General features: G+C 46.6%; 1 protein-coding gene across 5 annotated transcripts in view; it reads left to right on the top strand.

The window, feature by feature from the left end:
• slc8a3 (solute carrier family 8 member 3) overlaps positions 1-13,625 on the top strand; it is an 810,619-nt gene that overhangs the window by 712,675 nt on the left and 84,319 nt on the right. For all 5 annotated transcript variants that reach the window (XM_070878886.1, XM_070878885.1, XM_070878889.1 and 2 more), the window contains one exon: positions 7,605-7,704. In XM_070878886.1, the coding sequence (XP_070734987.1) occupies positions 7,605-7,704 (100 nt within the window). The remainder of the gene's footprint in view (positions 1-7,604; positions 7,705-13,625) is intronic.

Below are 13,625 nucleotides of genomic sequence, written 5' to 3'. Positions count from 1 at the left end.
GAGAACAGCCAGTTGTCGTGGTGCACATTGGTACCTACGACATAGGTAAAAAAAGGGATGAGTTCCTACGAAACAAATTTAAGGAGCTAGGAACTAAATTAAAAAGTAGGACCTCAAAAGTAGTAATCTCGGGATTGCTACCAGTGCCACGTGCTAGTCAGAGTAGGAATCGCAGGATAGCGCAGGTAAATACGTGGCTTGAGCAGTGGTGCAGCAGGGAGGGATTCAAATTCCTGGGGCATTGGAACCGGTTCTGGGGGAGATGGGACCAGTACAAACCGGACGGTCTGCACCTGGGCAGGACCGGAACCAATGTCCGAGGGGGAGTGTTTGCTAGTGCTGTTGGGGAGGAGTTAAACTAATATGGCAGGGGGATGGGAACCAATGCAGGGAGACAAAGGGAAACAAAAAGGAGACAAAAGCAAAAGACAGAAAGGAGATGAGGAAAAGTGGAGGGCAGTGAAACCCAAGGCAAAGAACAAAAAGGGCCACTGTACAGCAAAATTCTAAAAGGACAAAGGGTGTTAAAAAAACAAGCCTGAAAGCTTTGTGTCTTAATGCAAGGAGTACCCGTAATAAGGTGGATGAATTAACTGTGCAAATAGATGTTAACAAATATGATGTGATTGGGATTACGGAGACGTGGCTCCAGGATGATCAGGGCTGGGAACTCAACATCCAGGGGTATTCAACATTCAGGAAGGATAGAATAAAAGGAAAAGGAGGTGGGGTAGCATTGCTGGTTAAAGAGGAGATTAATGCAATAGTTAGGAAGGACATTAGCTTGGATGATGTGGAATCTATATGGGTAGAGCTGCAGAACACCAAAGGGCATAAAACGTTAGTGGGAGTTGTGTACAGACCTCCAGACAGTAGTAATGATGTTGGGGAGGGCATCAAACAGGAAATTAGGGGTGCATGCAATAAGGGTGCAGCAGTTATAATGGGTGACTTTAATATGCATATAGATTGGGTTAACCAAACTGGAAGCAATACGGTGGAGGAGGATTTCCTGGAGTGCATAAGGGATGGTTTTCTCAACCAATATGTCGAGGAACCAACTAGGGGGGAGGCCATCTTAAATGGGGTGTTGTGTAATGAGAGAGAATTAATTAGCAATCTCGTTGTGCGAGGCCCCTTGGGGAAGAGTGACCATAATATGGTGGAATTCTGCATTAGGATGGAGAATTAAACAGTTAATTCAGAGACCATGGTCCAGAACTTAAAGAAGGGTAACTTTGAAGGTATGAGGCGTGAATTGGCTAGGATAGATTGGCGAATGATACTGAAGGGGTTGACTGTGGATGGGCAATGGCAGACATTTAGAGACCGCATGGATGAACTCCAACAATTGTACATTCCTGTCTGGCGTAAAAATAAAAAAGGGAAGGAGGCTCAACCGTGGCTATCAAGGGAAATCAGGAATAGTATTAAAGCCAAGGAAGTGGCATACAAATTGGCCAGAAATAGCAGCGAACCCGGAGACTGGGAGAAATTTATAACTCAGCAGAGGAGGACAAAGGGTTTGATTAGGGCAGGAAAAATGGAGTACGAGAAGAAGCTCGCAGGGAGCATTAAGATGGATTGCAAAAGTTTATATAAATATGTAAAGAGAAAAAGGTTAGTAAAGACAAACGTAGGTCCCCTGCAGTCAGAATCAGGGGAAGTAATAACAGGAAACAAAGAAATGGCGGACCAATTGAACAAGCATTGGTTCGGTATTTACTCAGGAGGACACTAGCAACCTTCCGGATATAAAAGGGGTCAAAGGGTCTAGTAAGGAGGAGGAACTGAGGGAAATCCTTATTAGTCGGGAAATTGTGTTGGGGAAATTGATGGGATTGAAGGCCGATAAATCCCCAGGGCCTGATGGACTGCATCCCAGAGTACTTAAGGAGGTGGCCTTGGAAATAGCGGATGCATTAACAGTCATTTTCCAACATTCCATTGACTCTGGATCAGTTCCTATCGAGTGGAGGGTAGCCAATGTAACCCCACTTTTTAAAAAAGGAGGGAGAGAGAAAATAGGGAATTATAGACCGGTCAGCCTGACATTGGTAGTGGGTAAAATGATGGAATCAATTGTTAAGGATGTCATAGCAGCGCATTTGGAAAGAGGTGACATAATAGGTCCAAGTCAGCATGGATTTGTAAAAGGGAAATCATGCTTGACAAATCTTCTGGAATTTTTTGAGGATGTTTCCAGTAGAGTGGACAAGGGAGAACCAGTTGATGTGGTATATTTGGACTTTCAGAAGGCTTTCGACAAGGTCCCACACAAGAGATTAATGTGAAAAGTTAAAGCACATGGGATTGGGGGTAGTGTGCTGACATGGATTGAGAACTGGTTGTCAGACAGGAAGCAAAGAGTAGGAGTAAATGGGTACTTTTCAGAATGGAAGGCAGTGACTAGTGGGGTACCGCAAGGTTCTGTGCTGGGGCCCCAGCTGTTTACACTGTACATTAATGATTTAGACGAGGGGATTAAATGTAGTATCTCCAAATTTGCGGACGACACTAAGTTGGGTGGCAGTGTGAGCTGCGAGGAGGATGCTATGAGGCTGCAGAGCGACTTGGATAGGTTAGGAGAGTGGGCAAATGCATGGCAGATGAAGTATATTGTGGATAAATGTGAGGTTATCCACTTTGGTGGTAAAAACAGAGAGACAGACTATTATCTGAATGGTGACAGATTAGGAAAAGGTGAGGTGCAACGAGACCTGGGTGTCACGGTACATCAGTCATTGAAGGTTGGCATGCAGGTACAGCAGGCGGTTAAGAAAGCAAATGGCATGTTGGCCTTCATAGCGAGGGGATTTGAGTACAGGGGCAGGGAGGTGTTGCTACAGATGTACAGGGCCTTGGTGAGGCCACACCTGGAGTATTGTGTACAATTTTTGTCTCCTAACCTGAGGAAGGACATTCTTGCTATTGAGGGAGTGCAGCGAAGGTTCACCAGACTGATTCCCGGGATGTCGGGTCTGACCTGTCAAGAAAGACTGGATCAACTGGGCTTGTATTCACTGGAGTTCAGAAGAATGAGAGGGGACCTCATAAAATTCTGATGGGTTTAGACAGGTTAGATGCAGGAAGAATGTTCCCAATGTTGGGGAAGTCCAGAACCAGGGGTTACAGTCTAAGGATAAGGGGTAAGCCATTTAGGACCGAGATGAGGAGAAACTTCTTCACCCAGAGAATGGTGAACCTGTGGAATTCTCTATCACAGAAAGTTGTTGAGGCCAATTCACTAAATATATTCAAAAAGGAGTTAGATGTAGTCCTTACTACTAGGAGGATCAAGGGGTATGGCGAGAAAGCAGGAATGGGGTACTGAAGTTGCATGTTCAGCCATGAACTCATTGAATGGTGGTGCAGGCTAGAAGGGCCGAATGGCCTACTCCTGCATCTATTTTCTATGTTTCTATGAGTACAAATATAGAATGTTGAGAGAAAGACCAATTGTTTCTCCCAACAGCCAGCTTACAGCATAAATGGTCAGGAGCCAGCACAGAGATGAGTGTCAGTAATATAGCATGTGGATGAATGGGCAATTTTTACTGCCAATACTATATATTTGCTTTGTTCAACTTCCATTAGAGTGGAGGAATCATATGAAATCAAGAAGGGGAAATAAAATTGTCATTTATTGTCCTTCCTAATACTGGATTGATATCCAAAAGATGAGCTTCATAACGTCAGAACGTTTAGGGGTCAGGGAGAAATGCTGGAGTCCTCTTCAGTTCCCCCTCTGATGTTCTCCCCACCTCACCTGAAAGTGCCAATTACCCCCCGGTTCAAACACTGAGATACTTGCTGTCATGCATTTTATTCATCCCTAGCATTGGAGACTGAGGCCCTGAAATTTGGGGCCTCCCTCTCCGCCGGCAGTAGTATGTAATTATGGAAATCCCAGCTGCCCGTGGAGATGTCTGCTCACCTTGTGACAAATGAGATGGGATGCCCACCTCAATCTGTCAGTGGAAGTCGGAGTGGCCCACAGTCACTCTGCTAGAAGTGTCCAGAGGTCCTTCCCGGGCTGAAGATAGAATCAGATCATTTATACTTCAACTCCAAAGCAGCTCAGACCATAAGATTAAAAGTGACCAATCCCTTCTGCGATTGTTTACTTTTGGCTTGATAACCTTTGGGTTTTTATTCGACCCTCAATGGAACTAATTTTGGCTCTCAGCACTCCGTTGGGCCTGACTGGGACTAACTCAAATTTCTAGCACTTTTCCTGTTGGGTGAAAATGTGAGTCCCACCCAAACTTTGACCCACATGGATCTCGGAATTTTGGCTCCTGTGTGTTGGCAAGGTATTTGACCATGGAGGTCCATCATGATGACAAACTATCTTCTCACTTGGCTTTTCTAGTGGGGCTGCTGGAGAGCAATTAAGAATGGAACCACTGGTGAATTTCCCCCCGCCCCACTTTCCTGGCCTGGGGCTGCTGAGATCAATTGTAGCACCCCTACTGACAATCGTTCTGACAAATTCACCATGGCCAGCAATCAAACATGGGGCCATCCTAATGCCAGTGGTTCCATGTGAGACAGTATGATGTATTCAGCCATGGGATAAGTTTCGAAGTTCATTTGGAAGCTTTAGCTGTACTTATTCATTTGCCTCAGAAGACTAAATAAATTGGACCATGATAGGTCCTCGAATATCTCATGGAGGGGTCTTTGACTTTTTTGGGGACATAAGAACATTAAGAACATAAGAAATAGGAACAGGAGTAGGCCATATGGCCCCTCGAGCCTGCTCCACCATTCAATAAGATCATGGCTGATCTGATCATGGATTCAGCTCCACTTCCCTGCCCGCTCCCCATAACCCCTTATCCCCTTATCATTTAAGAAACTGTCTATTTCTATCTTAAATGTATTCGATGTCCCAGCTTCCACAGCTCTCTGAGGCAGCAAATTCCACAGATTTACAACCCTCAGAGAAGAAATTTCTCCTCATCTCTGTTTTAAATGGGTGGCCCCTTATTCTAAGATCATGCCCTCTAGTTCTAGTCTCCCCCATCAGTGGAACCATCCTCTCTGTATTCATAAACGAAGTGGTGGAAGTGCAACTGTAAGATTTGTTGAAATAATACATGTCTGTGTCCTAACTCAGTATGTCAAAGAGGAAAGCAAGGGTAATCATATACTAGATCTAGCGTTTAGTGGCGAGCCTAACTTGGTATCAGACCTCCATCTGGGAGAACACCTGGGGAAACATGATCACAACATTATCAGCATTCAATTGTCCTGGCAATCTCCAACGAATTACAGATTTTAAAAGGCTAACTTTACTAGAATGGCAGAACATTTGCAAAGGTCAGTTGGTCAGCCCTACTCCATAAGAACAAAAGTTTTTAAGAGCAAGCATAAACAGGCTCGAAGGGCCGAATGGCCTACTCCTGCACCTATTTTCTATGTATACATGTATGTCTCCAAAAGAAGGGAGTGTGGTAAGAAGAAGCCAAGGTGCCTGACTGGTCATGTACAGAAACAAATAAGATGTAAACAAAGTGACTTTATAAAGTAAAAGCACATTATACACAGCAAAACAGTTAAAAATAACTAAAGCTGCTATTAGTTCAGCTAAAAGGTTAATGAAAAAGAGGATCATGGACACTTTGGTAGTAATGGAAAAAGCTTTTTCAACTATGTGAAGAATCAGAGGAACATCATTGATTGTATTCGGCCATTGACAGATACTCAAGGACAAGGATATGGCAGAGATACTAAATGCGCACTTTGCTTCATTCTTGAGGATGATGAGCAACTGACAGCATTAAATGGTGCTGATACCAATTAAAATAGATAAGGATATGGTTTTTGAAAGAATAGTTTGCTCAAGTAGGGGACTGTTCCCTTAGACTGGAATCATGCCAAAGTAATTCAACATTTCAAAAAAAAAGGAATAAAGCAGAACCAGGTAATTCTAGGCCCATTAGGATGATGTCAGTAATAGGTAAAATGCTTGTAAGAGTCATTAGGGATGCAATATATGACCACTTAGACATAGAAGGTCATATCAGAGATATGCAACATGGCTTCTACAAAAGAAAGTTTACTGTACCAATTTGAACCTTTAGAAATCATCAGTTTAGTGGATGAGGGTAACCGGGTAGACATTGTCTACCTGGACTTTCAGAAACTTTTGAAAAAGTACCTCACAAGAGACTTCACCACAAGATAGAATCTTGTGGAATCAGTGGGAATCTGCTGCAGTGGATTGAGAATTGGCTGAATGCCCGTCGGCAGTAAATGGTTGTCAATGGATTTGCATCTACTTGGAGCCCATTACCAGCGGTTTCCTGCAGGGATCAGTGTTAGGACTTTTGCTATTTACTGTTTCATTAATGATATAGATGTACGTGTTGCGGGAATGATCCATAAGTTTGCAGACGACACCAAGATATACGTGAGAGCTAGGGCACTCAACTACTACAAGCAGATCTGGATATGCTGGCCAATTGAGCTTGTGTTTGGCAAACGATGTTTATTTTATAAAGTGCAGTGTTATGCACATGCGTAAGTCAAATGATCAACCTACATACACCCTACAGGGAAAAGAATGAAAGCCAGTGGTGAAAGAAAGTAATCTAAGTGATTTAGTGCATAAATCTTGACAGGTCAATGCCTATGCCATAAAGCTATAGCTTTATAGTAATTCATAAAATGATTCACTATAAAACAAATCATTCCAATTTGTTCTTGTGGAAGACCTTGGTTATGCCTTAGTTAGAATACTGTGCCCAGTTTTGATCTCCTCCTTTGGTAGGGGATATTGAAAGCATGTAGAGGAGGGCCACAACATTAATTCCCAGTTTATAACACCGTAGTTACTCAGATAGGCTCAATGAGTTGGGTCTCCAGCCTTTGGAGAAACGTAGACTTAGGGCTGATTTGATTGTTTATAAAATTATGAAAGGACTCAACTTGTGTTAACGTAGATCAATTATTTCAACTAAGTAGGCTAGGGAGGATATGGGGTCATGCTTACCAGTTATGCAAGGGTAGAATTAGGTTGGATGTAATACGGTTTTTCTTTTCCCTGAGAGTAGTGGACCTATGGAACAGGTTGCCAGCTCATGCAGTATTCGCTGTATTCTTTCAAGTGAGAGCTGGGCCAGTTTCTGGCTAGGGTGGAGATCCTTTGCCCCTGATTTATGTTAATGAGATCCCTGGGACTAGTTTTAAATGCCTCATAGGGTTGGAAAGGAATTTTCCAAGTTTTTTTCCCTCAGTTGGCCTGGGTTTTTATCTGGTTTTCCGACACGGCTTTGGATGGGGTGGGGTGTGTATGTATTGTGATCCATAAGGCATCACAACTGTGTGGGAAGGGCTGGATGGAGCTGGAGGTCTTTTCTTGTCTGTTATTTTTGTATATAAAAACACTGCTACAAAAAGAGATTACACAGCAGAGGCAAAGGAAGAAGAATTGCAGGCTATGGGGCAAGAGCAGGTGAGTGCAACTAATAGCTCTTTCAAAGAGCTGGTACAGTAATGACGGGCTCAATGGCCTCCTTCTGCTGCTGTGTGCTTCTGCGATTCTATGATGTGTTTTTCGTCCAGTGGTTTATTCTGTGTTTTTTCACTGGCAGAGCACAGTGGACAAACTCATCAAGAAGACGAATCTTGCACTTGTGGTCGGGACACATTCCTGGCGGGATCAGTTCCTGGAGGCCATCACAGTCAGTGCTGGTAAGAAATATTACCTTAAATGCACCTGCTTTGTAGAGTGTATTTAACATGGAATATAACCTTCCTTTGATCTAGAAACAAGACTCAAAACTGTTACAAAGCACAGCCTTGATACAGCTACTTGGCTGTGACCCACAAGGACAGCATTCATTTTTCTTTGTCAAGGCTTATAAAGTTTCTCACTATTTTGGATGGATTTTGACATTGGAGATGTTTGTTGCTTGGATGCAATGTTTGGCCACCTAAATTTACACGGTGGTGACTAAATAATAAATCTCTCATCGTGTTGGAGAACAAACAAGCTCTTTAGTGAAACATGAAGTTGTGAGCAGCCCAGTTCTGTAGATATCAAATCCTGTGCAATATCAACTGATCGATATTGTTTAAGCAATTTATTTGAATGCATTTGTTTCTGAAAATTTCATACAATATAGGAAACCAACTTCTGATATCCCAAATCTAGATCACGTGCCCCAGAATCAATTGGACAATGATGCATGGAACATATTAATTAAAATAAAATAACTAGCTGGGAAATAGAGGGGGGGGGGGGAAATTGCCCCCTACGTTAAGGCTCTTTACCGCAAGGCCTTTCCGATCAGGGGCAGGCAGTGGGGCCGATCCATCTGCAATTGCCCCCGGGTCGGGGCGGGGGGAACAGCTTTCCACTGTGCCCCGAGTTTCCGCCCCTCCTGATGCGCCGACCCCTTACCACCCTGCGGTGACCCCTTTTCTGCTCCATGGGGGAAACTGGCCCCCTGGAGCACAGCCACTGCCGGTCAGTGCCCCCGACAGCTTTGCAACAGCGGGAAGCTGCCAGTGGTTGGGCGGTGCGGCCGCCATTTTGTTTTAATTGTCGGCCCGACAATGGTGGCCGCTGGTTCAGCTGGGCCGCCAACAGGCAGGACGGCACCCACTCTTGGGTGCCGAGTCGATGGTCCGACTGAAACCCTCCCTGGTGGCCCAGTGGGCACCACGTAGGCCTCACAGCGTCCCTTCCCTTTAGGTAAAGGGGAGGGATGTTGCGACACGTCAGCACAATGTGGCACGTCCGTGTTGTGCTGACATCATCACCGCCTGATGGACACCGCCCCGTTTCTGACCCGCGCCTGCCCCTACACCGCCTCAAACAGTGCCCGAAAGCGCTGAGAGGCGGTGTCGGAGTTAAAGAGGCGAAATTTCCGGGTCTTTCTTCCCAGTCCCGCTGGGTGATCATAATTTGAATAATTTGAGGGCAAATTTCCAGCTTACAGTCTGCAACCTGATCCATCGATCAATATGTCTCCAATCCAACAAGAAAGGAAGCAGTGTTGGATCTGGTTCTGTGAAATGAGGTAGGGCAAATGGAGAGTATTACAGTAGGAAATCATCTAGCTAACAGTGACCACAACATAATTTGGTTTAGAGTAATTATGGAACGAGATGAGAAAATATCAAAGGTAAAACTGCTCAACTGGGGAAGAGCTCATTTCAGTGATTTAAGAAGGGACCGAGCACAGATACATTGGAAATGGCGATTGCAGGGTAAAGTAGTAATGGAGAAATGGATGGCATTCAGGGAACAAATAATCCAGGTGCAAGCTAGGTATATTCCTTTTTAAGGAAATGGGGCTGAAATTACCCCTTTCTTGAAGACCTCTTAACAATGGAAAGCGGTGGCCACACTGCAGAGTGCAATGGATGCCGACTTTTTATGTAATGGACGCCATGAGCAAAATTCTGCTCCTGCAGCATCCGCTGCTGCTGATCCGTGCTAAGTCACACAATGCTCATCGCCGATCTACTCCCTCCCCCGCCGACGGTGAAATTCCGCCGTGAGAATCTTTCTCCCAGCGGATGGTGCCAAAACAAGTTTTTTCGCAGCGGTGCAGTGAGGCAGTGGCCTTCTGCAATTGCAGTGCAGCTCCCATTAAAGGGGAGAATGCACTGCCGCTGCCGAATGCCGGCTGCCACGTCAACTATGTCGCCGGGTTTGGCCCGGCCGAAACCCTCCCTGATGGCCCAGTGAACTGAAGTTTAAACACCGCGCAGGCTCTCCCTTTTAAGTGAAGGGGAGAGCTGTGGTGATGATGTCATCGTGGCGAGCACTACACTCCCCCCCCCCCCCACCTCCCCCCCTCGCAACTTCTGCCCCTCTTGTGTACCCACCGCCCCACTTCTGCTCCCATTATCAGCGACTTCTGGTCCGCCTGAAAAAAAACAAAGTATGTAATTTCGCTCAAGAGGTCACTTCAACCACCGAGGCGGCAAAAACACTCGTGTACTCCGTTTCGGGAGGATGGCAATTTTGGGGCCAGAGCATCTAAAGCTCCGAAGATGTACTAAAAAAATTAGAATTACTGAACATTGGTAAGTCACCTGGTCCAAATGGAATGCATCCTCGGTGGCTGAAGATACAATAAAAGTAGCAATAACAGATGCATTGGTCACAATCTTTCAATCTCATTGGGAACAGGAATCGTGCCGAAGGACAGGAGGGTTGCTAATGTTATATCACTATTCAAGAAAGGGGAGAGGGATAAACCAGAAAACCAGAGGCCAATCAGCCTAACATCAGTGGTGGGGAAGTTATTGTAAACCATTATCAGAGACAAAATAACATTTAATTTGGAAAGGCATAGGTTAATCAAGGAGAGCCAGCATGGATTTGTTAAATCAAATTGTGTGTGACTAATTTGATTGAATTCTTTGATGAGGTAACAGACAAGGTTGGTAAAGATAGTGCAGTAGATGTTGTATATATGGGGCTAGAAATTCAGTGATTTTGTGACTGTTTCTTGGTGCTATTTCACCTTTTTCGGCGAAAACCCAGTCAGCGGAAAATTCAGAGATTTTGCAGTGAGATTTTGCAACTTAATAAGTGTCTTATAAATGTTTCGTGAATTTTTTTTTTCCAATTTATTTTCAGATGTTTTTTACGCCCTCCCTTAACCCAACTCTCAGCGGTATCGGCCTCGGACTAAAGTTGCCGAGGATCGTGGTTTGTGCCGCCAATCCTCATGCAACACCGATTTTTACCGCTGCGCAAATTAAACCTTGAATTTACGGCCTCATATCGATAGCATTGCGATAACAGTCATTTCTAGCCCCATGGACTTTTGGAAGGCATTTGACAAAGTGCCACATAGGAGGCTTGTTAAGAAGATGGAAGCCCATGGAATTAAGGAGAACATGGCGATATGAATATGGAATTAGCTCAGTGACAGGAAGCAAAGGGTGCTGGTGGATGGATGTTTTTCAGACTGCGAGGTGGTTTACAGTGGTGTTCCCCAAGGTCCAGTTTTGGATCCATTACTCTTTATAATTTTTATAAACGACCTAGACTCGGGTGTAGGGGGCAGCATTTTAATGTTTGCAGAAGATACAAAACTTGGCAACGTAATAATTAATGTTGAGGATAGTTGTAGACTTCAGAATGACCTAGACAGGATGGTGAAATGGGCAAAAGCATGGCAAATGGAGTTCAATGTGGAGAAGTGTGAAGTGATGCACTTTGGGACGACATATTTGGAAAGATAGTATACTACAAATGGCATGATTTTAAAATGTGTAGATGAGCAGAGAGACCTTGATGTTCATATACACAAATCCTTAAAGATGCGGGGAAAGTTGATCAGGTGATTAAAAAAGCATTTGGGTTACTTGGGTTTATAAATAGAGGAATAGAATATAAAAGCACAGAGATCATGTTCTAACTTTATAAATCACTGGTTAGGCCGCAGCTGGAGTATTGTGAACAATTCTGGGCACCATATTTCAGGAAAGATGTAAAGGCATTAGAAAGGGTACAGAGGAGGCTTACCAAGATGTTACCAAAGATGAAGGATTTCAGTTATGAGAAGAAGTTGGAAAAGTTAGGTCCGTTCTGCTTGGGATAGAGAAGGTTAAGATGTGGCCTAATAGAGGCTTTAAAGATGATGAAAGGTTTTGATAGGGTAGATAGAGAAAGGCTGTTCCCTCTGCAAGTGGGTTAATAACCACAGGTCATAGATTTAAAATCAGTGGCAAAAGATCTAGAGGTGATGAGGAGAATTTTTTTCACTCAGAGTTGTCGGGATCTGGAACGCCCACCCTGAAAAGGTGGTGGAAGCTGATTCAATCAATAATTTTAAAAAGGATTTGGCCAGGTACCTAGGATGAGGAACTTACCGGGTTACGGACAACAAGCGGGGATCTGGGACAAAGCAAAACTGCTGTTTCACAGAGTCAGCACAGGAACAATGGGCCGAATGGCCTCCTTCTGTGCTATACCTTTCCATGATTCTAAGAACCATGTAATGGGGGTTTGTTTTGGCTGGACCTCAGGGAATGTAAATCACCTTTCAAATCCATCGTCAGCTGCTGCCTTGAAAGAAGAGTTACATCAGCTCTGTACAAGAAGGTCGTAAAGATGGCACATGAATAATACAGATGGAAAAGGCATGTGCGTCTCCAGTAACTGGACAGGCCATCTCACAGTGTGCTGGCTGACAACATGGCAGCTGTGTAGATGATTCTTATTCCTGCAGTTGCCAGGCCACGCAAACATTATAAAGGTTTGTTCTGACATATAGGGCCCAAGTTTCGGGCCGCGCCTAGAACGGCGCAGCCCCGACCTGGACGCCCGTTTTTCGCGCCACAAAGTGCGCCTAAAAAAAACTTCCAGATTCTCCGGCTCCCTGCAGGTCGTTTGCAGCTCGGCACGGCGCAGCACGAGCTGTAGGGGGCGGAGCCAGGTCCCTGCGCTGAAAATATAGCCGGGACCTCTGCACATGCGCGCTACAGTGCATGTGCAGTAGCTCCAGGCGCCCAAAACTGTGTGGGAAGGGCCCGAAGCACGCAGCCCCTAGCCCTGGCCGAATGGCCTCACTGGGGCTGCGTGTATAAGGCTGCCTCCCACGCCGAGCTCCTGCTTCCTCCGGACTGGACCCGACCCGACCCGACTTGATTCTCGCTCCCACCAACCCCCCCCCCCCCCCGACCTCCGCTTCGCCCGCTCCCGACCTCCCCCCCCACCTCCGTTCCCGACCCCGCATCCCCCCTCCCCAACCGACCTCCGCACCCCCCCCCGAACGATCTCCGCCCCCCCCAACCGATCTCCAACCCCCACACCGATCTCCGACCGACCGACCTCCCCTCCACCCCGATCTGCGCTCCCCCCGACCCACGCTCCCGACCCCCCCCCCCCGGACCCCAGACCCGACGCCACCTACCTGTCAATCCGGTAAGTCTAAACTCGAAGTCTTGGGCCCGGCCAGGGCCCGGCCCGTTCAGCCTCCCTCTCCTTTCTTTCTCTCTCTCTCTCGCTCCCTTCTCTCTCTCTCTCTCTTCCCCCCTTCTCTTCCCCCTTCCCCTCCCTCCCTTCTCTCACACCCCCTCCCCTCCCTCCCTTCTCTCACCCCCCCTCCTCCCTCCGTCCCTTCTCTCCCCCCTCCCTTCCCCTCCCTCCCTTCTCTCACCCCCCCTCCCCTCCCTCCCTTCTCTCACCCCCCCTCCTCCCTTCCTCCCTTCTCTCCCCCCTCCCTTCCCCTCCCTCCCTTCTCTCCCCCCCTCCCCTCCCTCCTCCTACCTCTCCTCCCCCCTCCTTTCTCACCCCCTCTCCCCTCCCTCCCTTCTCACCCCCTCCCTTCTCACCCCCTCCCCTCCCTCCCTTCTCACCCCCTCCCCTCCCTCCCTTCTCACCCCCCCTCCCCTCCCTCCCTTCTCACCCCCCCTCCCTCCCTTCTCACCCCCCTCCCCTCCCTCCATTGTCACCCCCCTCCTCCCCACCCCCTCTACCCCCTACCCCCTCTCCCCCACTACACCCCCTCTCCCCCATTCCTCCTCCCCCACCCCTCCACCCCCTCTCCCCATCCTCCGCCTCCTCTCCACCCCTCGCTGTCAGAAACACGGACACTGACAAACAGAGAGTGAGAGACGCACACAGACAGACAGAGAGATAG

Source organism: Pristiophorus japonicus, chromosome 4 (genome assembly GCF_044704955.1).
Source record: "Pristiophorus japonicus isolate sPriJap1 chromosome 4, sPriJap1.hap1, whole genome shotgun sequence".
Lineage (NCBI taxonomy): Eukaryota > Metazoa > Chordata > Chondrichthyes > Pristiophoridae > Pristiophorus > Pristiophorus japonicus.
This window is presented reverse-complemented; position numbering and strand designations above follow the sequence as displayed.